This window comes from Punctularia strigosozonata (genome assembly GCF_000264995.1).
Source record: "Punctularia strigosozonata HHB-11173 SS5 unplaced genomic scaffold PUNSTscaffold_15, whole genome shotgun sequence".
NCBI lineage: Eukaryota > Fungi > Basidiomycota > Agaricomycetes > Corticiales > Punctulariaceae > Punctularia > Punctularia strigosozonata.
Genome location: NW_006767447.1, coordinates 15,229 through 39,417, shown reverse-complemented (window position 1 = coordinate 39,417; position 24,189 = coordinate 15,229). Strand labels below are relative to the sequence as shown.

General features: G+C 59.5%; 6 protein-coding genes across 6 annotated transcripts; all 6 read left to right on the top strand.

Moving 5' to 3' along the window:
• The first annotated feature begins 46 nt into the window (after window positions 1–46).
• PUNSTDRAFT_107627 (Calcium/proton exchanger) lies at window positions 47–5,835 on the top strand. The gene is made up of 29 exons (XM_007387669.1): window positions 47–103; window positions 177–258; window positions 311–348; window positions 400–685; window positions 750–784; window positions 841–845; window positions 913–956; window positions 1,009–1,040; window positions 1,096–1,170; window positions 1,234–1,241; window positions 1,294–1,312; window positions 1,368–1,413; window positions 1,468–1,494; window positions 1,561–1,626; window positions 1,677–1,816; window positions 1,874–1,895; window positions 1,948–2,225; window positions 2,285–2,402; window positions 2,449–2,525; window positions 2,580–2,602; window positions 2,657–2,699; window positions 2,756–2,798; window positions 2,854–2,904; window positions 2,958–2,972; window positions 3,035–3,076; window positions 3,143–4,204; window positions 4,315–4,969; window positions 5,037–5,599; window positions 5,695–5,835. The coding sequence occupies exons 2-26, from the start codon at window positions 249–251 to the stop codon at window positions 3,163–3,165; spliced, it is 1,566 nt and encodes a 521-aa protein (XP_007387731.1). The 5' UTR covers window positions 47–103; window positions 177–248; the 3' UTR covers window positions 3,166–4,204; window positions 4,315–4,969; window positions 5,037–5,599; window positions 5,695–5,835.
• Window positions 5,836–7,638: 1,803 nt separating this feature from the next.
• On the top strand, window positions 7,639–8,727 carry PUNSTDRAFT_75338 (ankyrin; the record flags this gene model as incomplete). Its single annotated transcript, XM_007387668.1, has 5 exons — window positions 7,639–7,711; window positions 7,860–7,902; window positions 7,974–8,029; window positions 8,125–8,252; window positions 8,347–8,727. The coding sequence occupies 5 exons, from the start codon at window positions 7,639–7,641 to the stop codon at window positions 8,725–8,727; spliced, it is 681 nt and encodes a 226-aa protein (XP_007387730.1).
• A 352-nt stretch (window positions 8,728–9,079) lies between these two features.
• PUNSTDRAFT_146143 (PRMT5-domain-containing protein) lies at window positions 9,080–12,788 on the top strand. The gene is made up of 12 exons (XM_007387667.1): window positions 9,080–9,461; window positions 9,531–9,616; window positions 9,828–10,212; window positions 10,453–10,640; window positions 10,695–10,883; window positions 10,947–11,024; window positions 11,098–11,141; window positions 11,207–11,329; window positions 11,434–11,609; window positions 11,677–11,922; window positions 11,997–12,196; window positions 12,254–12,788. Exons 1-12 carry the CDS (start codon window positions 9,149–9,151, stop codon window positions 12,677–12,679), a joined length of 2,454 nt encoding a protein of 817 aa, XP_007387729.1. The 5' UTR covers window positions 9,080–9,148; the 3' UTR covers window positions 12,680–12,788.
• Window positions 12,789–12,968: 180 nt separating this feature from the next.
• PUNSTDRAFT_92211 (uncharacterized protein) lies at window positions 12,969–14,256 on the top strand. Its single transcript, XM_007387666.1, has 6 exons — window positions 12,969–13,127; window positions 13,192–13,211; window positions 13,266–13,325; window positions 13,381–13,474; window positions 13,538–13,615; window positions 13,672–14,256. Exons 1-6 carry the CDS (start codon window positions 13,054–13,056, stop codon window positions 13,937–13,939), a joined length of 594 nt encoding a protein of 197 aa, XP_007387728.1. The 5' UTR covers window positions 12,969–13,053; the 3' UTR covers window positions 13,940–14,256.
• A 591-nt stretch (window positions 14,257–14,847) lies between these two features.
• On the top strand, window positions 14,848–19,880 carry PUNSTDRAFT_146141 (uncharacterized protein). Its single transcript, XM_007387665.1, has 4 exons — window positions 14,848–15,135; window positions 15,204–15,332; window positions 15,389–19,374; window positions 19,435–19,880. The coding sequence occupies exons 1-4, from the start codon at window positions 14,926–14,928 to the stop codon at window positions 19,685–19,687; spliced, it is 4,578 nt and encodes a 1,525-aa protein (XP_007387727.1). The 5' UTR covers window positions 14,848–14,925; the 3' UTR covers window positions 19,688–19,880.
• Window positions 19,881–20,117: 237 nt separating this feature from the next.
• PUNSTDRAFT_146140 (uncharacterized protein) lies at window positions 20,118–23,026 on the top strand (the record flags this gene model as incomplete). The annotated part of the gene is made up of 6 exons (XM_007387664.1): window positions 20,118–20,321; window positions 20,436–21,135; window positions 21,196–22,149; window positions 22,205–22,395; window positions 22,453–22,554; window positions 22,616–23,026. The coding sequence occupies 6 exons, from the start codon at window positions 20,118–20,120 to the stop codon at window positions 22,907–22,909; spliced, it is 2,445 nt and encodes an 814-aa protein (XP_007387726.1). The 3' UTR covers window positions 22,910–23,026.
• Window positions 23,027–24,189: the final 1,163 nt, after the last annotated feature.

Genomic DNA, 24,189 nt, shown 5'->3' with positions numbered 1-24,189 from the left:
GTGCGTGTAGCAAGCGGTGTCCTTCCCCCTGGCCTCTCCTGGCCCCCTTCATTCCGCAGCATACCTTTTTGTTACGTCTCTCGGTGGCCCGGCACTTAACCCTGTGCGTCAACCATGCATACTACAGCCACGAGCTGACCTCTCTCAACCGCCCACGTTGTTGACACGCTTCACAGGCCTTCGAACGACTGGTTGCTAGTTATATACAGCTTGAGCGCCTATCGTCGAGGACGATCTGATACTTCTCGATGACCATGAGTATGCCCTCTTTTGTCCAATGTGAAACGCAATTGAACGTCCTCATGTGCAGGTTCGCCAGAGTCAATACCAGACACCAGTACCGCGGAGGTTAGCGAAGTCGTAGCTCTGTTCGGTCCTCCATGCTGATGCCTATGCTAGCATTCCGCAGAAACCCAAACGCAAGCGCAACGTCGAACCACGTTCGACCACCCCGCTAGTCCAGACACCGATTCCGCTGTTGCACGCCGCCGAGGCGCAAAACGTGATACTACCGAAACTGTCCGCTCCAACGGAGCCGCGGACGGGATTCCGGAGCAAAGCCGGAACAAGGGTCCCTTGTTAACCAGGATCGCGACGGCGGTGTCGTTAGCGGCGAAACCTGAGAGGCCGGTAGGGGAGGCGCCAGGTTTCTGGCAAGGGCTCAGAGCCGTCGTGTTCGCTTCTTGTGAGTTTTCTTTCCGTCTTCGGCTTCGGTGATGTTGCATTTACGATGGAGGATGCATCGGCAGGGTTAAATTTACTCCTCGTATTTATACCGATATCAGTGCGTTGTCCCGTTCCGTTCTTCGCATATCATCCTCATGCCCCCCTCTTCGCTAGTGGGCGTACGTTTGGCATGACACGCATATATCGAAGGCATTGACCTCATACCTCTGCCACGTCGTTCTTCAGATTCAACTTCGCGAAACCAGACTCACATACCCTAATCTTCGTCTGTGAGTGGTAGTGGGCGACATAATCATCGCGCGGCTCACTCCCGTACATCAGTTTCGTTCCTTGCCATTATACCCCTTGCGAAGGTTCGCCCGGATATGCTCGCTCAATTCAAACGGAACTCTTGACACGTGAATCCAGCTCTTGGCTTTCGCAACAGACGAGATGTCTATGCGCTTCGGTCAAACGATCGCCGGTCTAATGAACGCTACTCTTGTTCGTGGTTCAAACTAAGCCCCGTAAGCTTGACTGACGACTGACGACGTTCGATTTTGACAGGGCAATGCGTATGTACTCGGATTGATGACAGGGAAGATATATTGACGTAAAAGATTGCAGGGTCGAGCTTATTGTAGCTGTAAGCCGCTCATGGGTCGCCTATGACCAGCGCTGATGTCATCTGCCCGTCGTAGATTATTGCCCTCACCAAATGCCAGATTCAAGTTGTGCAAGCGTCGCGTACGTACGATGTGGTTCGCATCGGCCATCCGAACTGACGTCATTCGGTTAAAGTTGTCGGCTCGATTCTCAGTAACCTTCGTACGTCCGGTCTTGGGTCCCGTGAAGTTTGAAGCTTGATCCACTCATATCGGTCCTGCTCATCAGTCCTCGTGCTTGGGATGTGCTTCTTCGCTGGCGGCACTCGCTTCTCAGAACAGGGGTTTGGCCTCGGTACGCTTCTTCGTTGATCACAACATCGTGTGTTGAACCTTTTGGGTCAGGTTCTTCGCAGATCAACTCGTCCCTCTTGACGCTGAGCGTGATAGCAGTATTGTTACCTGCCGCTTTCGATTTATCGATCCGTTCGAACGACACTCCCGACAGCAACGAGAAACAGGATATCCTGAACGTCAGCCATGGAGTAAGTCGTTTGCTACGAACGCCCTGAAGCCTTTGCGCTGATCGATACAACCTCCAGGTCGCCGTCATCCTCTTGTTCAGTTCGTATCTCGTTCCGTCTCTACGATGACAAATGCTGATGTCAGGTTGCAGTCTATGGCGCTTATCTCGTCTTCCAGCTCTGGTCGCATGTCCACTTGTACAACGATGGCAATGACGACGTGCGCACCTCGACGAGATATGTGAATGTTCATCGGCCGCAATTCATGCACATGCCGCATAGGCGAAAAAACGACTCGTCTATCCCTCTGCAAGAGGCAGGTGCCGATGCAACAGATGTCGAGGCAGCGCCTGATCACGAGGAAGTGGAAGAAGAGACGCCGCAGATGAGCATGCTCCTGAGCATCGTTGTCCTGGCCATTGTCACTGTTGTGAGTGCTATGCTTGAAACGGTTGAACGCCAACGTCGCCTGAGCACACGGTATCGCAGCTCGTAGCAGTGACAGCGGAATGGCTGGTCGACTCCATCGACGGTTTGACGGAGGGTGGCGGTATCAGCAAGACCTTCGTGGGTCTTGTCTTGCTGCCGATTGTGGGTAATGCGGCAGGTGCGTACGCTGCACTTCGCCATCTTGCGTAGCTGATGGCCACTAGAACACGTCACGGCCGTGACTGTCGCCGTCAAGGACAAACTTACTCTGAGTATTGGCGTGGCTGTCGGCTCTAGTATCGTGAGTAAATAAATATCTTCAACAGGGACTTAGGCTGAACCTTGCGTGCCTTAGCAAATCGCTCTTTTCGTCATTCCGTAAGTCCCTCCTCGTGTGATAATTGGCCGTCGTCTTATGGAAATTTGACATAGGTTCATGATCGTGCTTGCATGGATTCTCGGTAAACCACTCTCGGTACGAACTCCATGCTCCAGCGATGCGAATCCGTTCACCCACGCTTGTTCGCGTAGCTTCTCTTTGACCCTTTCGAATCCATCGCCTTGTTCTTGGCCGGTGCGTATCTTCTTGCCCCGTGCTGCTCCGACAATCTGAGTAACCGGATCCGTAGTTATCACCGTCAACTACGTGGTTGCCGACGGTAAATCCAACTGGCTCGAAGGTATGACACTTGTTCTAGCGTTATGTGTCGCGATGCTGAACTCCGATCGACAGGTCTCATTCTCATGTGTAAGTTCGTACGAATCCGAGGTCGTTTCCCCGAGCTCACTTGTGCGTCCGCCTTTTGCCAGCGCTTTACCTCATATTGGCCGTCGCTTTCTGGTTTTACATCCGTGAGTATTCGCGCAGGCTTCTTTATCCACGTTGGCAGATCTGAGATTTACGGGTTTATCTTGCAGCTGCTACTGGGCTTACATGCTAGCGCGGGCTTCCTTCTTCCATGCGGGGTCGTCGTTCTTGTCTCGGTCGTCACACGTAACCATTATACCTATGAAAAGATCGCGTGTTTGCAGTCGGGCAACCTCAGGTCATCGCCGCATCGTCAGACCCCCCGCTTATTTTCTCTATCTCCACCGCAACGTACTTATCGGCGTATGGTATCTATAATGTGCACGATGAAATCGGTCCGAAGTCGTTCCTCGGCGATCCAGGAGCTCCGCCGTTCCGTCTGGCCTGGTGGCTGGGTCGCTTTCGAGTCCGATACAATCGCTTATGTTGGCCTTGCTCCGACGCGTGAAGGGCACCGAAGGTTTATGAGCGCGTTCGGACGGAGATACATCGCTCGAATCGGGTTAAATGACAGGAAGGCCCTTGCACGGAAGGTGCTTTGCCCGATCGCGCGCGTTTGAATAGATCTGATTTATGGATACACATTGGTTGGAAGTACACGATAAATACTCCAGATGTATGGTAGTATAGCCAAGAAAGTATCCCATCAAGCACATGCAGGGGTGGTGGTCCGTGGCAGCATGGGTGTTCATATGTATTCAAAATAGGCATTACCCTCGCGGACCGAAAACCGCGAGGGAGCTAATAATAGCGGGGACAATGCGCCAGTCTTGTTGCCCTTTCAAGTGCGGCTTGAAGACGGCTGTGGGACTCCTGCCAAGGATGACGCCGCCGCCTGTTGACCGGTATGATACGGCGGCGCGTGGTGGTGGTGGTAGCCTTGGTCGTACAGAGATCCATCCGGAACCATCGACATGCCGTGGTAGTACGGGTCGGCGCCGTTCGGTGGCGGCGGCAGATACGCGTGGTCTATGTGATGGGAGAGTGGGGGTGGGGACGGCGATGGATGGAGGCCGGGGTGGACGGACGTCATGCGAGAAGAAGACGCGACCGACGGAGGCCGGGCGAGCGCGACGTCCTCTTCCTTCACGGCCTGGGCTGGCGTTTTCTTCCGGCGCACGGGCGCGACGCCGTCCTTTTTGGCACGGGAGCGTGCGTAGCGCAATCCGCATCTGTTTTAGGGCAGATCCGAGATTAATCCATTGGGGGAAGATCGAACGAGGGAAGCGCGTTGAAGGGGGGGAGGGGATGACAGGAAGGGGGGCGGGGGGAAAACACGTACGCATTGCATAGGTCCTTCTTCCCGCTCGGCCCCTTGCGCCACTCTGGGCTCGAAGTCGCCTTGCAGCTGGAGCACCGTGGGATGCCGGCCGGAGGGTTGCCTCCTCCGCGCGAGGGACCTCCGAACTGATCCTTGGCCGAGCCGGGGCTCGTACGCCTGGGCACCGGCCGCGGAGGTGGTACTCCGTCTCCCTCGTTTGACGATCCGCCGTCGGTACCGCCGCCGTCTGCAGCGTACGCATAGTACGGGGATGGGGCGCGGGGATAGTCCGGTGACACGGCGGGCGCGTGGTCCATGTAACCGCTCGTGGGGGACCAGGAATGCGACGATAGGGACGAGTACGAGCCCGAGTGGCGGAGCGAATTTCCCGGTACGGACTGAGGCGGTATTCCTGGGCCTTGCCACACGTATTGGCCCGACGTGGGCGAATTCGAGACGCGGGCCCAGCTCTGGGGATGCGACTCGGGCGGGTAGGAGGCATATTGGGGCGATGGGACGGGCGGGAAGTGAGCGCTCACGGGGCTATAGTACTGCTGCGAACCCGACTGCAGGACGAGGTTTTGAGCGTCGTACGGGGTTTGCGACATCGCATGTGCGTCGCGGCTGGCTCTCCTGTGCACGTCGTTCACCTTGTGGCAGGCAAATATGATGCAGCCTGCGAGGTCGATTAGCGAGCCGGGTCCGACGAACGAATTTCTTTTTTTTGTCCAACCGGGACGCACCATAAGGGATAAATATGCTCTCCACTTCGCCGCCCTCGTGCGGACCTGGCGGTAAAGTGTGCAGCGCCTTGTATCGCCGCGTGCAACTCGTCTTCGCCTCCCGTCTGCTTGGCAGGCAGTTCCCGATCTGCACGTCCAGGGCCAACTTGGCCAGCTCGCGGGACGAGCGCAGGTGAGGCTGTTCCGGGGGCCAGCTGGCGAGCAGCGTGCGGTCCGGGTCGTTCCAGAGCACCTGGAATACCCTGCTCATGTTCGTCGGCGCCTGGATATGCATCGCCAGGCGCCGGTAGAGGTGCTCTGCTTGCTGCGGGGTGAAGGAGGGCGTGCCGCACCAGTTTGACCAGTCCGTCTTGATCCCTTCGTCGTTGTCGAGCGGCGAGAGGTCGACGATGGCGTGGACGAAGCAGAGCACGACGCCCTCCGCCGCCCAGTTGATGACGATGTCGACCGCGAGGTAGTCCGAGTCGACGGCGATCTTGTGGCCCTGCGTCTGCGCCCAGGCGTCGGGCGGGCCCCTGTAGCCCAGTCGGCGGCGGATGTAGGATAGCCGCGAGAACCGTACGCTATTGGGAAGCGCGAATAGAAGGGGCGGGGAATAAAGGCGTTAGGGTGTAGGTCTGGGAGCGAGTGTTTCAGATAGGGGCTAGATGACGCTTACCGAGTGACGCTGCCGTGCAAAGTGCGGCTGTCGAGCACGCGCCCGAGGTCGTGCTCGGCGGAAGACTGTTCTTCGGGGTGGACAAAGGCCAGGAGGGGTTTGCCGACGAGTTGGTCGGCTTGCTCGCCGAGGTGGCTCTCGAGGACGGGGTCGAGGTGGAGGAAGCGGAGGTCGGCGGTGAGGAGCGTCCAATCTGTTTCGCGGGCGCCGTCGAGATGATGTTAGTGAATGGGTCGAGATATCGGGATAGGGGCTCTTTCTCTCACAGCAGCGCGTCTGGCCGAGCTTGGGCTGGGCGGGCTCTTGGAGGCTGGTTGGGGGGAGAGGGAGGCCCATGGTCGGTTCTTGGTGGTGGTGAGCGGAAGAGGATGCGTCGACGGGATAATACATCACAGGGGCGTGTGCGTCACGTATGGCGGGCTGCGCGTGGGGGGACGAGATGATTTAAGCCTCGTTGAGAGGGTGCGACAATGGACATACCAAACGCCGGTGGATGCGGAGTGGTGGCTCCCCCGAATGACTAGAGTGTACAGTAGAGTAGGCTGTGGCTCGTAGCGCGTGGATAGGCGTAGTATGGGTGTGATGACAACAGCGGAGGGGCGATCGCGAGGAAGGAAGCGGCCAGAGTCGGATCGATGAGCGATGCGCTAGCGTTAGGTTATTAGGGAAAACATTCCACAGAAGGAGGTCAGATCGGCGGAGGGGTTCGATCGCAAAGGGTATTATCCCGGCGGGCTTGCACCATTTAGGTACCTGAGGTTTCGACTCCGCGGCGCCTTTGACGGCTCTTGCTGTCAAGGGTTATTCCTCATTGCCGCGCCGCAGAGACACCCAAGGGCGTGGTTTGCGTGCGGATGACCGCGAATCGTTAGGAGCCCCTCCTGCTGCCGAAACACCGCCATCCGCAATATCATCATTACCGCTGGCACGAATAACCCACCCGGATTGGTGCGTTTCAAGCGACCAATCACAGCGGGGCCGGTCGTCTGACAAAGAAGGAAATGCGTCGCCATCCCCTTTGTGCTCGGTACGAGAAGGAAAAAAAAATGCTACCTCAAACCTCTTTCGTCCTTGGGCGAGAGAGGACTGACCGAATTCGGAGGAGAATGGCGGGCGGGCTGACAATGGGCGTAAGGAGCGGTGCAGCTCTGGCCGGCTAGCGCAATCCAGATTGCGTGGATCTGTCATCCGTATTTCTGGAATCCCCCGGTACAGGTTCTTTTTTAATTTATCCGGGGGCTTCGGAGCTTGGTGGACAGCTCGACCGCTGGGGCGCATCGGCGCTCCGGACCTGTCCGAGTCGACAACCACAGGGTGTGCGTGTGTGATGAGCTAAGCCGGCCGGGGGAGTGACCGCATTGACAGCCCAACACACTCCGACGCGAGCTCCTGCTCATTTCGCGACGCAGAGGCGACGTCAACTTCGTCGGACTTTTCTGCTGCTCTTCTATCAGTTTGCGATCCACGGGTCTGCGCGATGCGCGGCGCCGTACGTACAGATGGTGGTTTCTCAGCAACAAGGCCTCGTAAAAGTCAGCTCAAATTCCACACAGTGGCATGCGCAACAGCGTGCGCATGACCCGACCGAGATTCAGGGGCCTGAGATGGAACTAGACGTGACCCACAGTGCCCTCCCCCCCGTGGGCGCGTCGCTATCGATAGCAGCAAAATTCAGGGAGGAGTGCATGTGCCACGGACGCCCAGTCCGAACAGAATCGCGTCGGAGTGGCATCCCGAGGGAGGATACACAGGCGATGCGGGTGGCGGTGAGCTTTTGTCTTTCCGAACTCCGGCGGCACGAGAAGCGTCCCGACGAACCCGAAGAAGATTGGCCCGGGCGCTTCGCCGAAAACGAAAATCATCAAGATTTGAGATGCCCTTGGCACGTGCCCGTCCATCGCTGCGCTCGCCGTCCTCCACCGTCCACGAGCATTCCTGTCATCCATGGCCATCGCGACTAACGAGAAGAACATCTGGGTCGCCGCCGGCGATGGCGACTTGGTCCGAGTGAGAGTGAGTCCCCGTTCCCCACGTACCCTCCAGGTGGCGGCGCCCGGACCGACCTCGGACTTGTCAGTACCTGGTGGAGGCCCAGTGTACGTTCTGTGCGACGACCGCGGACGTGTCCTCTTAGACTGCATTTTTTTTTTCGAAACGCGCTTTAGCGGTATCTCCTAATGCACCGGATGCTAACACCTACACACCCATGTATGTCCATATAGCTTCATATGCCCCGAATCCGCGCGTTGGCTGATGCCGCGTTACTCTATTCATCGCAGGCATGCCGCGGCCTCATACGGTCACACCGACGTTTTAGCTTACTTGATCTCACGAGGTCAGCACAACACATCTCTGACTCCGACCGGCTCTTGTCTTCCTGTCAACCTTTTGGCTTTGCTGTCCACACGTTTGACATGAAACGATGCCCAGGCGGCGACGTGAACGTCACGGATGAAGACGGGGACACGCCGATATACACCGTCGAGAATCTGGAGACCGCTCGCTTCCTCGTAGACCACGGAGCACACGTCTCGAGAACCAACCGAGAGGGCGTTTCGGTGCATTCTCTGTCCAATCTATCAGGGAAAGAAATCGCGCAGGCTCACGCTAGAAACGTTTTTTCTTCTTTCTCCCCCGTCCCATCGAGCAAAGCCGGCTGACCATGTGCGGGAGGACTTCCCGGAGATAGCCGATTACCTCGAGCGCGTCGTCGCGTCGGCGGGGGCGATTGGCTCGGACGACGGAGGGCCGCTGCCCGCGCCGCCGCCCGCTCCTCTTCCGTCGCAGCACTCGCAGAACGTCCGCTCGGAGGCGCTCACGTCGACGCTCATCGCGGAGGCGCAGGAGATTATGGCGAGGGCCGAGAGGGAGGGCACGGATCCGGACGCGGAGCTGAGGGAGGCCGTGTCCCGCACCGTCCTCCAGGGCATGGTGGATGGCTATCGGCTCGGGTCCGATGCGGGCGAGGATCGGCGTGCGCCCCCGGAGGAGGCGGAGGCTAAGCGGCCGCGCCCGGATCAACGAGGGTCGTAACTAGGGACGTATATCTGCGATGGGGTGCAGTGGATCTCGCATGTCGGTATGTAACTTTGAAGGGATTGGCGCTTTTCCGATCGCTTTGCATCCACGGATCGCACGTTGATCGCACGTTGGGATATCTTGCGTTGAGATCCGACCGGCAGACGGACTTTTTTTTGGAGGAATTGCTCGGACGTGGCGTCGACGATGGTAGTGTCATTATTTGACTGATACCTGATCCATATTTTCTTCTGCTCCCGAGGGCAAGGAGATGAGATGAGAGCCAGGATGCGCCACAAGCGTACCATCGGCTTCTTTGGCGCTAGAACGCGATCTTGATGTTGGTGCGGCCTCTGAGATCTTTGATCCCGTACTCAAGCGTATTGCCAACCGCACTCGGCGTGCGCCGAACCCTAACGTAGTCTCAGCCATCATCATGAGCGACTGGCATTCGTCCATCAACATCGCGACGCTCCTGACGCTCGAAGACGTTCAGAAACCGGAGCTGCTCGCCGACCCGGACCACGAGACGCCGCTGCTCAAGCTCGCCGCGGATACGCACGCGAAGGGGTACGATGCGCTCTGCGTGCCGCTCACGACGGAGCGGTGGAGGACGCGATGGCGCGAGATGTGCCTGATCGCGACGGGCGAGGACCGGGATACGGCCACGGTCGCGGCCGAGCGGAGGGCGGAGGAGTGGAGGGAGAAGCCGGCGTTTTTGTTGGACGAGGTCACCCTCACGCGCCTCGGTGAGTTTGCTTACGGGCCGTCCTGTGCAGGCTATCTTGGAGGTCGCTGATATGCGTTGTTGGGCGCAGACGAGGCTGCGAATGTCATCGCGGTCGTGTCGGACTGGCTCGAACTCGACTCGGAAGACGACTGGCTCAGGCATGATTTCGAGATCGTGAGCGCACTTTTTTTTCCCCTACGTTCCAATCTCCTCCGTTTTCCCAAGGGTTCGAGAGCTCGGACTCTGAGATAGAGACAAGCTGCGCCGCGTCGTGCTTCATTGGCCTCCGTTTCGTGAAGCCGTGGCGCTATTTTCTCACCAGCGATCGCCCTCTCTCAGTTACGCGGTCACTGACACGTTCTACGCACGCGACCCCCCTCTACAGGCCTTGCAACAAGAACTCGCGTACGCTACCTACCTGAATATCGGCACGGCGATCCTGCCCCCGCCCCGCAACCGCGCGCACGCCGCGTCGTACGGGCGCGCGATCGGCGCCGCGCTCGCCGCGAATCCGGCCCTGCACCTCTCCTTGCGCCTGCCGATCTACGACCCGGCCGTGTTCCAGGCGCAGGCGGGCAAGCCGCCCGCGTCCCCGGCGCCTGTATCGGTGCCCGGGAGCCCGTCTCCGGCGACCTTTTCGCCGTCGAGGGCGAGCGTGTCGAGCGTGGGGAGCTCGGTCGCGAGGGCGCCCGAGGGCGATTTGAACGGGAACTGGGAGATGTGGGACGTCATCCGGTCTGTGTGCGATTATCATCCGCATCTTTCGCTCAGTGAGTTGATCGTTTCGGGTTCGTGCCCCTCGTCATGCTATAGGCATTCTGTTCTCTTTGCTGGCCTTTTTGTTGTTTCTGTTGTTTCTGCTTCGTGCTTGTCGCTTGCGATCTCCATACCTCCTTTGTCGTGGCATCGTGCCTTTTTGCCTCTTGGTTCCAATTTCCCCAAAGCCTTGCGCCTTCCATGCGTCCTTATCCACGCGTCGACCTCCCTCTGACCTCCGTTTCTCCCGGCAGCCCTGGACCTGACGCCTCCCCTGCCCTCGGGGGCAGGCATCCTCGACCGATGGGCCGCCGAGCCGCTTCGGCACGTCTTCCTGCCCTCGTCCGCGTTCATCGCGAACGCCAAGGGCTACCCCGTCCTGCCCAAGGGCACGCAATCGTTCATCCGCGATATCATCAAGGCGAGCACCTCGCGTTCCCTCGTGCACCTCATTCTCGTTTTTTCTTTTTTTTGTTGACGTCGGACCCCGGCGCAGTTCAGACCCGCGATCGTGCTCGGCGGCGTCGCCGGCGCCGGCGCGCACGCCCGCGGCGGCGAGGGCGCGTACCTCCAGTACGTCCGCCATCTTGAGAAGACGAGTCCCGCGATCGTCGCGCAGAACACGCCCGGCACGGTTGAGCATTACGCGTATGGGTATCAGGACTACTTGCAGTCCCCGCTCCAGGCGAGTAGCACGTCGGCTACACGCGAAATCCGTATTAGCGATATTGACGCCGTCGGGGGTTAGCCTTTGATGGACAACTTGCAGAGCCTGACGTATCAGACGTTCGAGAAGGACCCGGTCAAGTACAGGAACTACGAAGAGGTCATCATCTTCATTCCATATCTGTCGCATCGCATCAAACGCAATAGCTGAGCGTTGAACCCTTTCATGCTAGGCCGTCTTCAAGGCTCTCGTGGACTGGCCGGCCGCTGAGCATGTGTGCGTTTGAAATCCCGAGCTCGGACCAACCCATAAAAATTACAACTTAATTTGCGCCACATTAGTACCATATGCGTCGCCGGCGCGGGGCGAGGCCCGCTTGTCGCCCGCTGTCTCACCGCCGCCGACAGAGCGAGGCGGAAAGTGGTGCTCTACGCGGTCGAGAAGAACCCGAACGCATATGTAACGTAGGCGACCGTTGACACCTCCCCCCTCTCCCCCTCCCCCTATCAATTTCCGCCCTTCCCCTTTGCGCGCTCTAGAGCGGATGCGCTGACCGTGGCAACAATAGGCTGCAGCACCGGAACGCCACGGAGTGGGAGGAGCGAGTGAAGCTGTTTTATGGCGATATGCGCGCGGTGGAGTTGCCGGCACAGGTCGATATATTGGTCAGTGAGCTGCTGGGCTCGTTTGGCGACAACGAGCTGTCGCCGGAGTGCTTGGACGGCGCGCAGAGGTTTTTGCAGCGTACGCCACCCGTTTCCTCGAACCACGCTCGGCTGAGAGCTCACGAAGGCGTCTTGGGAACCGACAGCGAATGGCATCTCTATCCCGGCGTCGTATACCTCGTGGCTCGCGCCGCTGTCGTCGTCGAAGCTGCACAACGAGGCACGAAGAGGTAACGACGTCAAGGCCGTCGAGACGACGTATGTCGTTATGTTCAAGGCCGTCAAGATCCTCAGCGGGGCCGGGCCGGGCGCGGGCAAGCGCTGCGGCGGCGCCATACAGGAGTGCTGGGAATTCGAGCATCCCCGGCGGGATGTTCCGCTGGACGCGCGAGGTCAGTCGTGCGCCCCCTCGTGCGCGGCAATCACAAGCGATGCTTGGGACACTCATGAGACCGGGCGTTCCTAGGGCTGCCGCTGACGAACAGCCACAACGTACGGTCGAAGACGCTCAACTTCCACATTCCGCACGCGGGCGTTTTGCACGGATTTGCGGGGTATTTCGAGGCCGTTTTGTACGGGGACATTGGGCTCAGTATTCATCCTGAGCGGATGGATGCTGTCTCGAAAGACATGTTGAGTTGGTTCCCGCTGTTCATCCCCATAAAGGTATCCGTCTGTCTAAACTGCTTGCTCATCACCTTGTGCTGACGATCTGTTGGTCAGGATCCACTGTATCTGCCCAGCAACTCCGAGTTGCAGGTCTCCATCTGGCGGCTCACGAACAAGCGGCAGGTGTGGTACGAATGGTACGCCGAGTCGTTCATGCCGGTGTCCTACACGACCGCGTCGGTGGAGAAGGACGCGTCGCCGGCGCTGCCCCGGATGCCTCTGCCGCGATTTCCGTCCATCGACTCGCGTGGGTCATTGTTAACGTCGTCGCAGTCGACACCGGTGGTCGCAGCAAGCCCGCTTGTCGACGCCGTGGACGTGTTCCCGTTCGATAGGCGGGCGGGGTCACCGTCGCCTCGGTTCGTGACGAGGGAAGAACTCGGAGCCGAGGACGGCGCGAGAGGCGAAGGCGTCGTGAAGATTGGTCAAACCGCCTTGCATAATCCGGGAGGCCGGAGTTGCTGGATCGGACTCATGTAAGGGACGGCGTACTCGTGTGGTACGTACCGCCCTCGCAGCCTACAAAAGACGAGCGGCGTGTTGTAAAAATGAATGCATGTTCGAATGTGCCGTGGATTTGACTGCGAGCGGGCTGGCGGCTGCTACCGGCGCGTCCGCCCGCGCAGCCTCGCAGGCGGGAGGCAGTGACGTTGGAGGTGTTGGCGGCCGGTTCGCTTCGGCGTGGGAAGTTTGATCTGAGAAAAAGGGTAGCGACGGCGCCTGCGCTGGCTCCCCATCACCATCCTTGTTCTCCTCCCCGCCGCCCACCGCGACGACAGCTCCCCGCCCGACTTTTTTCGTCCAAAAACACCTATTCTCTGCCCCGCCAAACTCACAGTCCAGTCTTTACCGTCATGAAGACCTTCTCCGCCGTCGTCGCCCTTGTCGCGCTCATCCCCTCCGTTCTCGGTCTCACTATCAACACCCCGTGAGTCGCGCGCGTCGCTCGACCTGAGGTGACGCAGAACTGACGAAAAACGCCAATTCGATAGGACGAGCGTTGTCCAGTGCCGTGCGTTGTGTTGTCGTGTCTTCGTCGTCGTGCGCTGACAACGCGGTCTTCCAGAGCCCATTCAGCTCACCTGGTCTGATGGAACCGCGCCCTACTTCCTGTCCCTCCTTCCTGGTATGTAGATCATAATGTTGCTGCCTGTTTCTGATGCCTGATGTGTGATGTTTAGGTGGCCAGCCCTCCGCGACGCCTCTCGAGTCGTTCGATTCGACGACTTCCACCTCGTTCACTTGGACCGTCAACCTCCCTTCGGGCACTAGCGTGTACGTGATTGATGGTCGCGGATGAAACATGTCCATTTAAATCGTATCTTGGCTTCTTCCCAGCACCGCCCAGATCAAGGATAGCACGGGTACCATCGCGTACTCCGACATTTTCACCATCCAGTCGGGCTCGGACTCTAGGTGCGATTTCTGCGTGCGCATGGTGTCGTGTGTGACGCTGAGCGGGCCGTTGACAGCTGCTTGACCTCGTCCGGTGTTGCGGGCGCGACCTCTGGCGGCTCGTCCGCCACGACCAGCGGCGCGGCTGCGACCACCACCGGCACCGGTTCGTCCGGCGCCTCAGCCACCGCCAAGACCTCGGGCTCGGCGGCTGCCACCGGCTCTGGCACCGCCAGCCCGTCGGCGTCGAGCACGAGCAGCAGCTCCAACGCCGCGCGCGGCAGCTCCATCAGCGCGTTCGGCATCGCCGGCGTCATGGGCCTCGTCGGCGCCGCGCTTTTCTGAAGCGGGTTGCCCCGTTGATGACCCTCCCGGTGCCCGGACTAGAGCGTTTGTTAGATCGAGGCACGGGGTCGCTATTTCATGATGAACCTTTCACGGACAACCTTTAGTTTTGTCAATATACTACACTCTTTTGGAACACTGAGAGCTGTGGGGCCTCTCTCGCTATGGGAGGTCGTGAGCGCGCAAGTAGTGTATACACTTTAGTCTCTTCTATTTCCTTTTTTCTTCTTCTCTATAGTGTGATGGTTGTGTACGAAGTACGATCCCCTGCGGGCGGTTATGAGTACGCACTATCCAATTGATCATGTTCTATGCCCTGTTTCTCTTTCCTGCTTCCGCCACTGTGACCGCCGCCATCATGACTTTTCTGCCGCTTCTGTGGCCATAACAAGCTTAAGCCGGTACCCGTGGATGCCAAAGTATTCTCGCTTGACTATCAGACCATCCCCGAAATGCCCTTGGTTGACGCTCGACGTTATCTGGACTGGGCTGTGGACTAGACATCTTTACTGGAGTGTATTTGCAAGGTGCTAAAAGTTCTACGCGGTAGGCCCAGATGTCCGCGGGGAGCCGCGCCAAAACATGCAGTGCATAGTCAAAGTTTCACTCCAATTTGCCCGCTGCAAATACACTCTGGTATAAGTACATTATACCTCTGGTCGCCGTCGCGGTGGTCGCTACTCAGCAGATGGCGCCGAAGTCGGGCCGAACGCGGTCAGAGATTCTGGAATGCTCCATCACGTGACCGACGCGTCTTAGCGTCGGCTCTGCCGGGGTTTTGCGGTTCTTCTGCTTTCAGAGCTGGCGCGCGACCGGCTTGGTGAGTCTCCATCTCGTCGTCTGTGACACGTAGAGCTCACTATTCCTCCTGCGTCGTCTGTCTGTCTCGCAGGACTCAACTGATACTCTCATCAATCACTCCAAGTGACGACCGGCGGGATCAGCTCTTCGCCAGCGCACGACGGGGTTTTCTTTTCCCACACGCAATGTCTCACATGTCAGCTGCTGCCGGCGAGCAAGACACGACGACTCGGGCCGTCGGTGACGTCGAGGTTTCGGAGGTGAAGGAGGAAGCAAATGACGGAGGTCGTGTCTCGGACGTGATGGATGTCTCGGGAGAGCCCGCGGAAGAAGCGAAGTCCGAACCCGTCGTTGTTACCGACGCGGAGGACGCTGGCGCGGAGGTTACAGTGGAGGTACGTGTACATGCGGGAGTATCTGTCGTGTTTTTCGTTGCGTTGACGGGTCGTTCGTGAACGCGTAGGTTGCCAATAAGGAGAAGGAGGACGTTGCGCCCACACTCGAACTGGTCGATCCTGCGCTCAGGCCGATCTTGGGCAAGAAGGGTTCGTTCGTGTATGACCGCGAGTCTAAGCAGTGGGTCGTGAAGAAGGTCTGGCAAATCAGTCCTCTGATGCATGCGTCCTCGCTGACCGCGCTATCGTTCAGGAACCTGCTTCTCCTACTTCTCCCATTGTGCCCAGCAACGACGATGTTCCTGCTACTGCGAGTACCGTGGACGCTTCTCCCCCCGAAGAAGCGACGATCGCTCAGCCGGAGCCGGAGGTGCACGCGACCGCCATCGCCGAGCCCGAGCCTGAAACGGCGGAGCTTGCTACAGAGCCCGAGCTCGCCCATGAAGAACCAAAAGTTGGAGATGCTGCGGCTGGGGAGCCGGCGGACGAGACCGCAGCGGAGCCCGAGCCAGCTCACGAAGAGGCACCCGCTGAACTCGCCACTGGTGAATCGCAAAGCGATGTTTCAGTGGAGCCACAGCCAGCTCACGAAGAGGCTGCTGAGGTCGGCGCGGTTGAGGAGCCGGCGAGCGAGGCCGTAACGGGGTCAGAACCGGTTCACGAAGAGTCTGCTGAGCCCTCTGCGGTTGAAGAGCCCGCGGGCGAGATCGTAACGGAGCCAGAATCTGTCCACGGAGAGGCTGCCGCCGAGCCCGCCGCAGTCGAGGAACCGGCGAGTGAGGCCGTGGCGGAGCCCCAGCCAGAAACATCGGCGACTATCCCGGAGGAGGCTGCTCCTCCTGAGGTTCCCGCGCCTGCCATCGAGGAGCCGTCTGCCCACGAAGAGGTCTTTGCCGACGAAACATCCACGCCCGCCGCTATCGAGGAGATCACGGTCGAGGGCGCAACAGAGTCCGAGCCGGAGGCTGAAGCACCTGTCGCGGACGCTCCAGCCGTGGAAGCGGCAGACGCGACTGTTGAAGATGTCCAACTTGAGAAGAGTGCGGCGTGGGAAGCACAGCTGCTCGAGGCGGCGCAGCCGGCGACGGAGCCCGTCGTCGAGGTCGAGGACCAGGACGAAGTTCCTGCTGCCGTAGACCCCGTTGCCGCTGAAGAATCTGCTCCCGTTGCTACTCCTGACCAGCCGATCGAGCCCGTCGCTGAAGAGCCTGCACTTGAGACGCCTGAGGCTGCGAGCGTTGTCGAGGAGAAGACCGCCGTTGAGGAAGACGTCGTAACTCAAACCGAGCCCGAGCCCGAGCCGGCGACCGCTGAAATCGAGGAGGTGCCTGCTGCTGTTTCTGAACCGGATCACCCTGTAGAGCCGGTCGTGGACGAAACTCCTGCCGCCAGCGAGGAGCCCGCGGAGTCCGCCGCTGAAGAGTCCTCTACGCCCAACGTCGAGACCCCCACTTTGGCGCCCAAGGTCGCCTCCGGTGCAGAGCCCGATCAGTCTGTCGACCTCGTCGCAGAGGAACCTGCACTCGACTTAGCTGCGGATACCGAGGACGAGCCTGCGGATGACGTAGCGTCCATTGCTGTTACCATCGACTCTGAGGACGTCGCCGTCGACGACATCACGGACGCGGCCGTCGACGACATCACGGACGCGACCCCCGTCGTCTCCGAGACCGCGAGCGTTGCTTCGGATGCTGCCAGCGAGGTGGAAACGGATGTGCCGGAGGGCGCGGACGACGTCGCGTCCACTGCGGTCACAATCGATTCGGAGGACGTCACTGTCGACGATATTACCGAGGGAACAGTGAGCGAAGCGGAGACGGACGTGCCCTCCAGCGCGGACGAGGAGACCAGCGGGGAAGCGACCGACGTGCCCTCCGCTTTGGAAGACACTGCCAGCGAAGTCACCATCCCTCCGCCCTCCGACGATGCAGCCATGGAACCAGAGGCCGAAAGCGCGAACGAAGCGGTTGTCGAAGAGTCCGTACTCGGACCGGCCGTTGAGGCGGAGAATGCGAACGAGGTGGCTGTTGAAACGACCGTGGCCGAACCAGCTGCCGAAGCGGAAAGTACCGCTGATGCGGGCGCCGTACCGACTGAAGAGCCGGCCAGCCTAGAGGTGGCGGAGGAGAGCACGAACGAAGGTGCAGTGTCGCCCTCCGTTCTGCTGGACGGTCAACCCGTCGAAGCACCGGAGACTGCGAACGAGGCCGTATTCGAGCATGAACCTACAGTCGAGGCGGACCGGGCGCGCTCGCCGTCGTTGTTGCTGGAGGGTGAGCCAATCGAGGCGCCTGGAGGCGACGAAGAGGAGGTTGCTGCCGGGCCCGTGGAGGAGACCGAGCGCCCAAAGTCGCGCAGTAGCTTCGTGCAGTCGTACTCGGTCACGTCACAGGGTCCTGGGGAGGCGGTTGAAGAAGCGCAGGCGGAGGGCACCGTCGAGGTGCCGTTGACGCTCGATACGCACGTGGACGACGCCGTTGCGACCGCACCGCCGCCGACGTTGCGGAAGAGCTCGTCGCGGGCTTCGATGTCGTATACGGTGACTACCCAAGGTCCCGGAGGTGCTCAGAAAGAGGAGTCGGAAGAAGTCGCAGAGCCAGAGCCCGAGGTGAAGGAGGTTGAGAAGTCGCGCTCGTTGAGCCCCGAGCCCGGTTTGAAGAGGACGCCTTCGCAGGCGTCGCTGTCGTACTCGGTAACGCACCAGGCGGGGTCGCCTCGCACGGAGCCCCAGGAGCCCGTGGAGAACGTCGTTCCAGCAGAGGAAGAGGTTGCGCCTGTCGCCGCGGTTGAGACTATACCGGCCGAAGAAGTGCCAGCCGCGACTGAAGATGTTCCGGAGACGCAACAAGCCGCGAACGAGGTGGCCGTCGAGGGGCCGGTTCCGGATGAGGCAGCACCCGTTGCTGAAGAGCCGAAACAAGAGGAGACTGTCCCAGAGAGCGCGAACGAGGCTGTGCTTCCGCCTTCCGTCGCTGTCGAAGGGGAGTCTGTGGACCTGGAGGGCAGTGCGAACGACGCCGCGACGGTGGCGGGCACCGAGCCGGAGGCGCTCACGGCGCCCAAGCCGATTCGCAGGAGCTCGTCGCAGGCGTCGCTGTCGTACACCGTCACGAGGCAAGGGCCAGGCGAGCCTGTGCAAACTGAGACCCAGATCGTGGATGAACCGGAGGCTGTGGGGGAGCCGTCCGCTCCTGCGCCTGCGGCGCTCGATGCGCCGGCACTGAAGAGAACCTCGTCGCAAGCGTCGCTGTCTTACTCCGTGACGCGTCAGGTGCCCGGCCAGCCTGCTGAGGAACCTACCGCAGAGGAGGCTGAGGTGGAGAAGGAGACTGTTGCTGTTGTGCCTGCGCAGACTCTCGAGGCTGAGAAGCCAACGTTGAAGAAGAGCGCGTCGCAGGCGTCTTTGTCTTATTCTGTGACGCGGCAGGTTCCTGGGCAAGCTGCCGAGGAGGAAGCCACCGTCGAACAGGAGGAACCGGAGAAGGCAACTGAGCCTGAGCCCTTGCAGCTCCAGGCGCCGTCGCTGAAGAAGACGCCGTCCCAGGCTTCTCTCTCTTACTCCGTTACCCATCAAATGCCTGGTCAGACCACGGACCCCGAGCCGGAGGCGGAGGTAGTCGATGTCGAGCAAGCGGAGGAAGAGAAGCAACAGCTGGATGCGCCAACGCTCAAGAAGTCGCCGTCGCAGGCGTCGTTGTCGTACTCTGTCACGAGGCAGGTGCCCGGGCAACCTGCGGAAGAGCCTGTGGAAGCGCCGCAAGCGAAGATTGAGCCACAGGCAGAGCACCTGCAGGCGCCAACGCTCAAGAAGTCGCCCTCGCAGGCATCGTTGTCGTACTCTGTTACGAGGCAAGAACCGGGTAAACCGGTCGAGGAGCTTGCGGACGAACCAACCGTAGAATCTGCGCCAGCTGCTCCTGCTGTTGAGGTCAAGACGCTCGAGCCGCCAGTGCTGAAGAAGTCCCCCTCGCAAGCGTCGCTGTCGTACTCCGTCACGCGACAGGTGCCCGGTCAGACTGCCGAAGAGGCGAAGGACGACGAGGTAGTGGACTCGGCGGTGGACGTCAAGGCTTCGCCGTTGGTCGTGCCGCCGGCTGCTGGCGCCGACGTCGAGAGGCCGCGATCACCTTACGCGGCGTCGTACTCCGTCTTCACGCAGGGACCTGCAAACGGCAAAACGGAACTTGCAGCGCCAGCGGAGGCAGACAAGCCGGCGTTCCCTTCGAGTGCTGAGGAAAGGTAGGGATTCGTTATGGTCTATTTGCCGATATTCAATCCTAACGCTGCGCGTGTTTTCAGTGCGTCTGTGCCTACGAGCCCGGCCGTGGACAGTGCGGATACCAAGCGCACACGCCGTGTCTCGCACGCGTCAACGGTGTCGTCACGGTTCTTCCCCGGGGGTTGGTTCTCGAGTTCGCCGAAGACGGCCGAGATCTTGGAGGAGGCGCCTGCGCTCGTCGCTAGCGAGAGCGAGGTGGTACATGAACCAACGACTCCTGCTGCTGGTGGAGAGAAGAAGAAGGAGAAAGGGTGGGGATGCGTGGTGATGTGAGGCCTCTTTTGGGGGAATGAACGAACGTTGGTGGGTGGGTGCCCACGCGGTAACGGCGAGGCGTTGGGTGAAGAGAGACGTGCTTTATTCTTTACGCTATTTCTTCGCATTCGGTCTTGGGCTTGCTTCGTTTCATGTTTATGACGACTTGATTACGACCACGATAGTTTCCTGGAATGGAGTAATTTTCGCGCAACTATTGGTCGCGCGACCTGAGCGCGACGAGCATGTTTTTTGGGTGGTTGCCGCGCCACTGACGGAGCCTTCTCAGGGCGAGAGCCATTTGCCGGCCACCGAACCTTGTGCGTGCACTCTCTGCAGGTTGCTGCTATATCGTCTAGCCGATGACTTACTAGCTCGTCCACCCCACTCTCATTGACATCCTTACGTGCCCTCATATCTTGGTTTCTACCCCCTTGGGCTGTGCGCAATGTCTGCGCGGCAGGCGAAGCTCATCTTCGCCCTGGCGCTTGGCGTACAGGGCGTTCTGTGGTCTCAATCTCGCTATGGCACTTCGCTGAAGCCCCGACCAGGGTTTGCAACCTCTCTCCTGGACTCGGCTGGTCTCACCAGACGTGGGTTGTACGCGCCGGGCAATGACACTATCACGATGTTAACAGAAGGAGAGCCCAAGGTAAGCACAGGTTCGAACTTCTTTGCTCGTATGACATATTGATTGAGTCTTTGGCGCTCGCCTCCGTCCCATTCATTGATCGACAAACGCATATGTGTATGCACGAATACACAGTGCAAGCCGCTCTCCTTCCCCATCTCAAACCAATGTGCGCACGTCCGGGACGTCTGCCCCACATCCGAGACCTTCCTCCACATCCCCTACATCCAACGCTACTTCTGCACCCCGGAATCATGGCGCCCCACACTCTTCGTCGGACTCGTTCTCTGGCTCTCCTTCCTCTTCTCCACGCTCGGCATCTCCGCCGCCGACTTCTTCTGTCCAAACCTCGCAACGATCGCGCAGGTTCTGGGGCTCGACGAAAACGTGGCGGGCGTTACGTTCCTCGCCTTCGGGAACGGGAGCCCGGACGTGTTCGCGACGTTTTCATCTATGCGGGCCGATAGCGCGGGGTTGGCGATCGGGGAGCTGCTCGGCGCGGCGTCGTTCATCGTGAGCGTCGTTGTCGGTTCAATGTGCATCATCAAGCCATTCCGCGCGGACCCGTGGCCGTTCCTGAGAGACGTCGGGTTCTTCACCCTCGCGGTCTCGCTCTTGCTCGGCACGTTGTGGGACGGCAAAATCGAGATGTGGGAGGCGGGCGGGCTCGTCGTCGTATATGCGGTGTATGTAACCGTAGTTGTGGTTGGGACGTGGTGGATGAAGAGGAGGGCGTTGAGGAGATCGAGAGAAGCGTTGGTCAGAAGCGAGTACGCGGAGGAGGAAATACCGCAGATCGCATTTCATGACGAGGAATACGGGTACCGAGACGAACGTGAGTATATGCACGCGGTAGCATCGAGATATGCGCTGACTGGCAATCCGTGTTTATTAGCTCTGGCCCCATCGAACTCGCTCGTCATCCCGTCATCGCCGTCAGGAAGGCTCCGCGCAGCCTCGCAGCCGTCACCACCGAGCCTGTCGATCCGCCCCGACCTCCCGCCGCGCCCTCATTCGCGCGAGTCTTCGCACGCAGAGACGCCGCGACTGGGGCAAATGACGTCCTTCTCGCTCGTCGGCGCGCTCGAGTTCAGGCACCTCGTCAGCTCACTTCAGCCGCACGCATCCGCGTCTTCGCTGTCCTCGCTGTTCGACAGCCCGGTGACACCGTACGCGGGCGGACACTACCACACCCGCACGCGGAGCCACTCGCGCACGCCGGGTCATCCGGGGCGGACGGACTCTGAGCGGGATCCGTGGGATGCGGCGCTGGCCGAGTCGACGGGCAGCGTAAGGCTGCAGCCGCGCCCGTCGTCCCCGAACGTGGCGTCGCATGGCGGTACGCCGAACGGGCACGGGAGCTTGCTTCTGCCGATACACGACAGCGAACAGGAGTTGACGCCGGTGAGCGCATCGCCGCCGGCGATGAGCCCCACGTCGACGACGGCCGCGACGGATCCGGAGGCGCGCAAGGGCGCGTCGGCGTCGAAGAGGCAGCGGGCAAGACGAGCGCTTAGAAGCGCATGCCACGTGTTATTCCCGACCTTGCTCGAGTTCCGGTCGAAGTCGGCGCTGGGGAAGTTCATGGCGCTGTTCGCGGCGCCGGCGGTGCTGCTGCTTACGCTCACGCTGCCGGTGGTGGTGTCGCCACATGTGCACCAGCATGGGTCATTCAAGTCGTCACCAGGGGCGGATGGACATCTACTCGATTTTGAGGAGGAGGGGTACGAGCGGGCGTTGGTGGCGGAGGAGGAAGTCCAGGAGGAGATGCATGGACTCGCGTTCAATAAGTGGTTGATGGCGGCGCAGTGCGTGTGCGGGCCTCTTTTCGTGGTCAGCGTGTTGTTTGGTGAGTGTGTTGCGTTTCGGTGGTCGCGGATCTGAATGCTGATGTGTCTGTGTAGATGGCGCGACACACGAGGGATACCTGCTATTCGCGGTCGGTGCGGCGGGGTTGGCACTGGCGGCGGTCGTGGCAGTGCTTGCAGGTAAAAACGAGCACCCGACAGTGAGGATGGTGAGGTGTGCGATGGGATTCATGGTCGCTGTGGTGTGGATCATGGCGATCGCGGACGAAGTCGTCAGCGTCTTGCAGGTGCGCAGCGCTCTTTAACTTAAAACGGTTCCGGCTGGCTGATGCGGGTATCGGCAGACGTTCGGGTTCATATTTGGACTGTCGAATGCAATCATCGGGTTGACGATATTTGCCATGGGCAACTCGGTCGCGGATCTCGTTGCGAATACCAGCGTCGCCGTAAGCCTTCCTACTTTTCTCCACTTCTCGACGCAACGAGGTTCACACTGTACTGCTTCAGGCTTTCGCACCCATTATGGGCTTCTCGGCCTGCTTCGGTGGGCCGATGCTCAACATTCTCCTCGGAATCGGCATTTCAGGCTCGTACATGATCGCCCAGACGGAGCGACCGTACGAGCTTGACTTCTCCGACACGCTGATCAGCTCCGCGCTCGGCTTGCTCGCGCTGCTCGTGATGACGGCGGTTGTCGTGCCCCTGAACGGGTACGAGCTCACGAGGAGATGGGGAGTGGTGTTGATTGCGACGTACTCTGTGATCATGGCGATAAATATCTGGGTCGAGTTGCGATGGTAGCAGCGGGGTCTTGCTACGAAGATGCATGGACTGTTGTCGTATATTAGTATGTAAATTATACGATGCTCCGAGAACATGTAAACTTTCCAGTGCGCAACCCAGAAAGAGCTAGCACCCGAGCGAATGCTTTGTTCAGCGTGTTCATTAGTACTACTCTGGAAATCAACTTCAAGCAATCAGAATGACTTCAACACGATTGAGAAGGAATTCATTTGGCATGATGCCCACCACACACACAGAACACTACACTATATGAAGCACTAAGGCACAGCAGTCGTGTCCGGACTAATTAGCTAGTGCGGAGAAGGACACGGATATAATGACCATCAGAGGCAGCGCCAGTGTCGTTATGAAGTTGATATATGACCTACCCAGTTGCCCCTAGTCGCCGGTATGATACCTCAGTGAAGAATGAATAGACTAAGCGGATGCAGGTTCTCCTGCCGGACAACCGAAGCCATCTCCGGCGACCCATTCCCTGTTTCCGTTGGCGACGGGGGGACATGCATCTCCCGAGCGTGACGCGTTAACGGATGGAATACTTCCCGCATCAGCCGTTTTCAGAATACCCGCGATAGGTAAGGTAGGGCTCATTCATACATAGCTACTAGTGACATTGCAGTGACACTCACGTGAATATGTGATACTCAATTCAGTCGATGCCCCGAGCGTGACCAAATCAGGGACATCTAACCTCTATGCCGTCTTGTTGTTGCGTGTTTCCCAGGGTCAGAGAACAGAGAACTTAAATTGGCATATACAATTAAGCTAGAGCCGCGTGGTACTAGACTGATTAGATTGTCTGTAAGTTGGTGAGAAACGGGCGAATGCCCCCGAAGAGGGCGTTCCGGTCCGGGAATCTGTGCGGGGTGTGTGAGCCGCGATGGGCGGGCAGGGTTAAAACATGAGGAGTGGAGGGTGGGATGCAACCCTGAAAGTGAACCTCGCTTAGTTCCCGGACCCCAGAAATGAGGGGACTACAAATGGACGGCAGTCTGTCAGGTTCTAGCACCTTTACATACATGCTCCTCCGGCGCTATCCTCTTTTTCGCTTGAGAGCGCTCTTTCTCCCCGATGTGACGCTGGAGCTCTGGTCCGCGGCGGTGTCTTCGCCGCGGCTCACAATTCTATAAGTGTCTCGAGGGTGACGTCCCCGCTCCTTCTCCTTCGCTCTTTTTTCTATGTCCTCCCACTCCCAAGTTGCTCGTTCCTCCCCGGTCAACTGGCCCCTCCCTCCTGGGGGCCTCATCATCCCTCCTGGTGAAGCGTTCTACGCTGAG

Bases quoted from the DNA above. Each gene is read 5' to 3' on its own strand.
- PUNSTDRAFT_107627 (XM_007387669.1), top strand. The intron at 1,041-1,095 runs GTTCGCCCGGAT...ACGTGAATCCAG, and splicing joins CCATTATACCCCTTGCGAAG to CTCTTGGCTTTCGCAACAGA. The intron at 1,414-1,467 runs GTACGTACGATG...ATTCGGTTAAAG, and splicing joins TCAAGTTGTGCAAGCGTCGC to TTGTCGGCTCGATTCTCAGT.
- PUNSTDRAFT_146143 (XM_007387667.1), top strand. From the start codon at position 9,149: ATGAGCGACTGGCATTCGTCCATCAACATCGCGACGCTCCTGACGCTC. The intron at 10,641-10,694 runs GTGCACCTCATT...ACCCCGGCGCAG, and splicing joins CGAGCACCTCGCGTTCCCTC to TTCAGACCCGCGATCGTGCT. The intron at 11,142-11,206 runs GTGCGTTTGAAA...GCGCCACATTAG, and splicing joins TGGCCGGCCGCTGAGCATGT to TACCATATGCGTCGCCGGCG.
- PUNSTDRAFT_92211 (XM_007387666.1), top strand. From the start codon at position 13,054: ATGAAGACCTTCTCCGCCGTCGTCGCCCTTGTCGCGCTCATCCCCTCC. The intron at 13,326-13,380 runs GTATGTAGATCA...TGTGATGTTTAG, and splicing joins CTTCCTGTCCCTCCTTCCTG to GTGGCCAGCCCTCCGCGACG. The intron at 13,475-13,537 runs GTACGTGATTGA...GCTTCTTCCCAG, and splicing joins CTCCCTTCGGGCACTAGCGT to CACCGCCCAGATCAAGGATA.
- PUNSTDRAFT_146141 (XM_007387665.1), top strand. From the start codon at position 14,926: ATGTCTCACATGTCAGCTGCTGCCGGCGAGCAAGACACGACGACTCGG. The intron at 15,333-15,388 runs GTCTGGCAAATC...GCTATCGTTCAG, and splicing joins AGCAGTGGGTCGTGAAGAAG to GAACCTGCTTCTCCTACTTC. The intron at 19,375-19,434 runs GTAGGGATTCGT...GCGTGTTTTCAG, and splicing joins CCTTCGAGTGCTGAGGAAAG to TGCGTCTGTGCCTACGAGCC.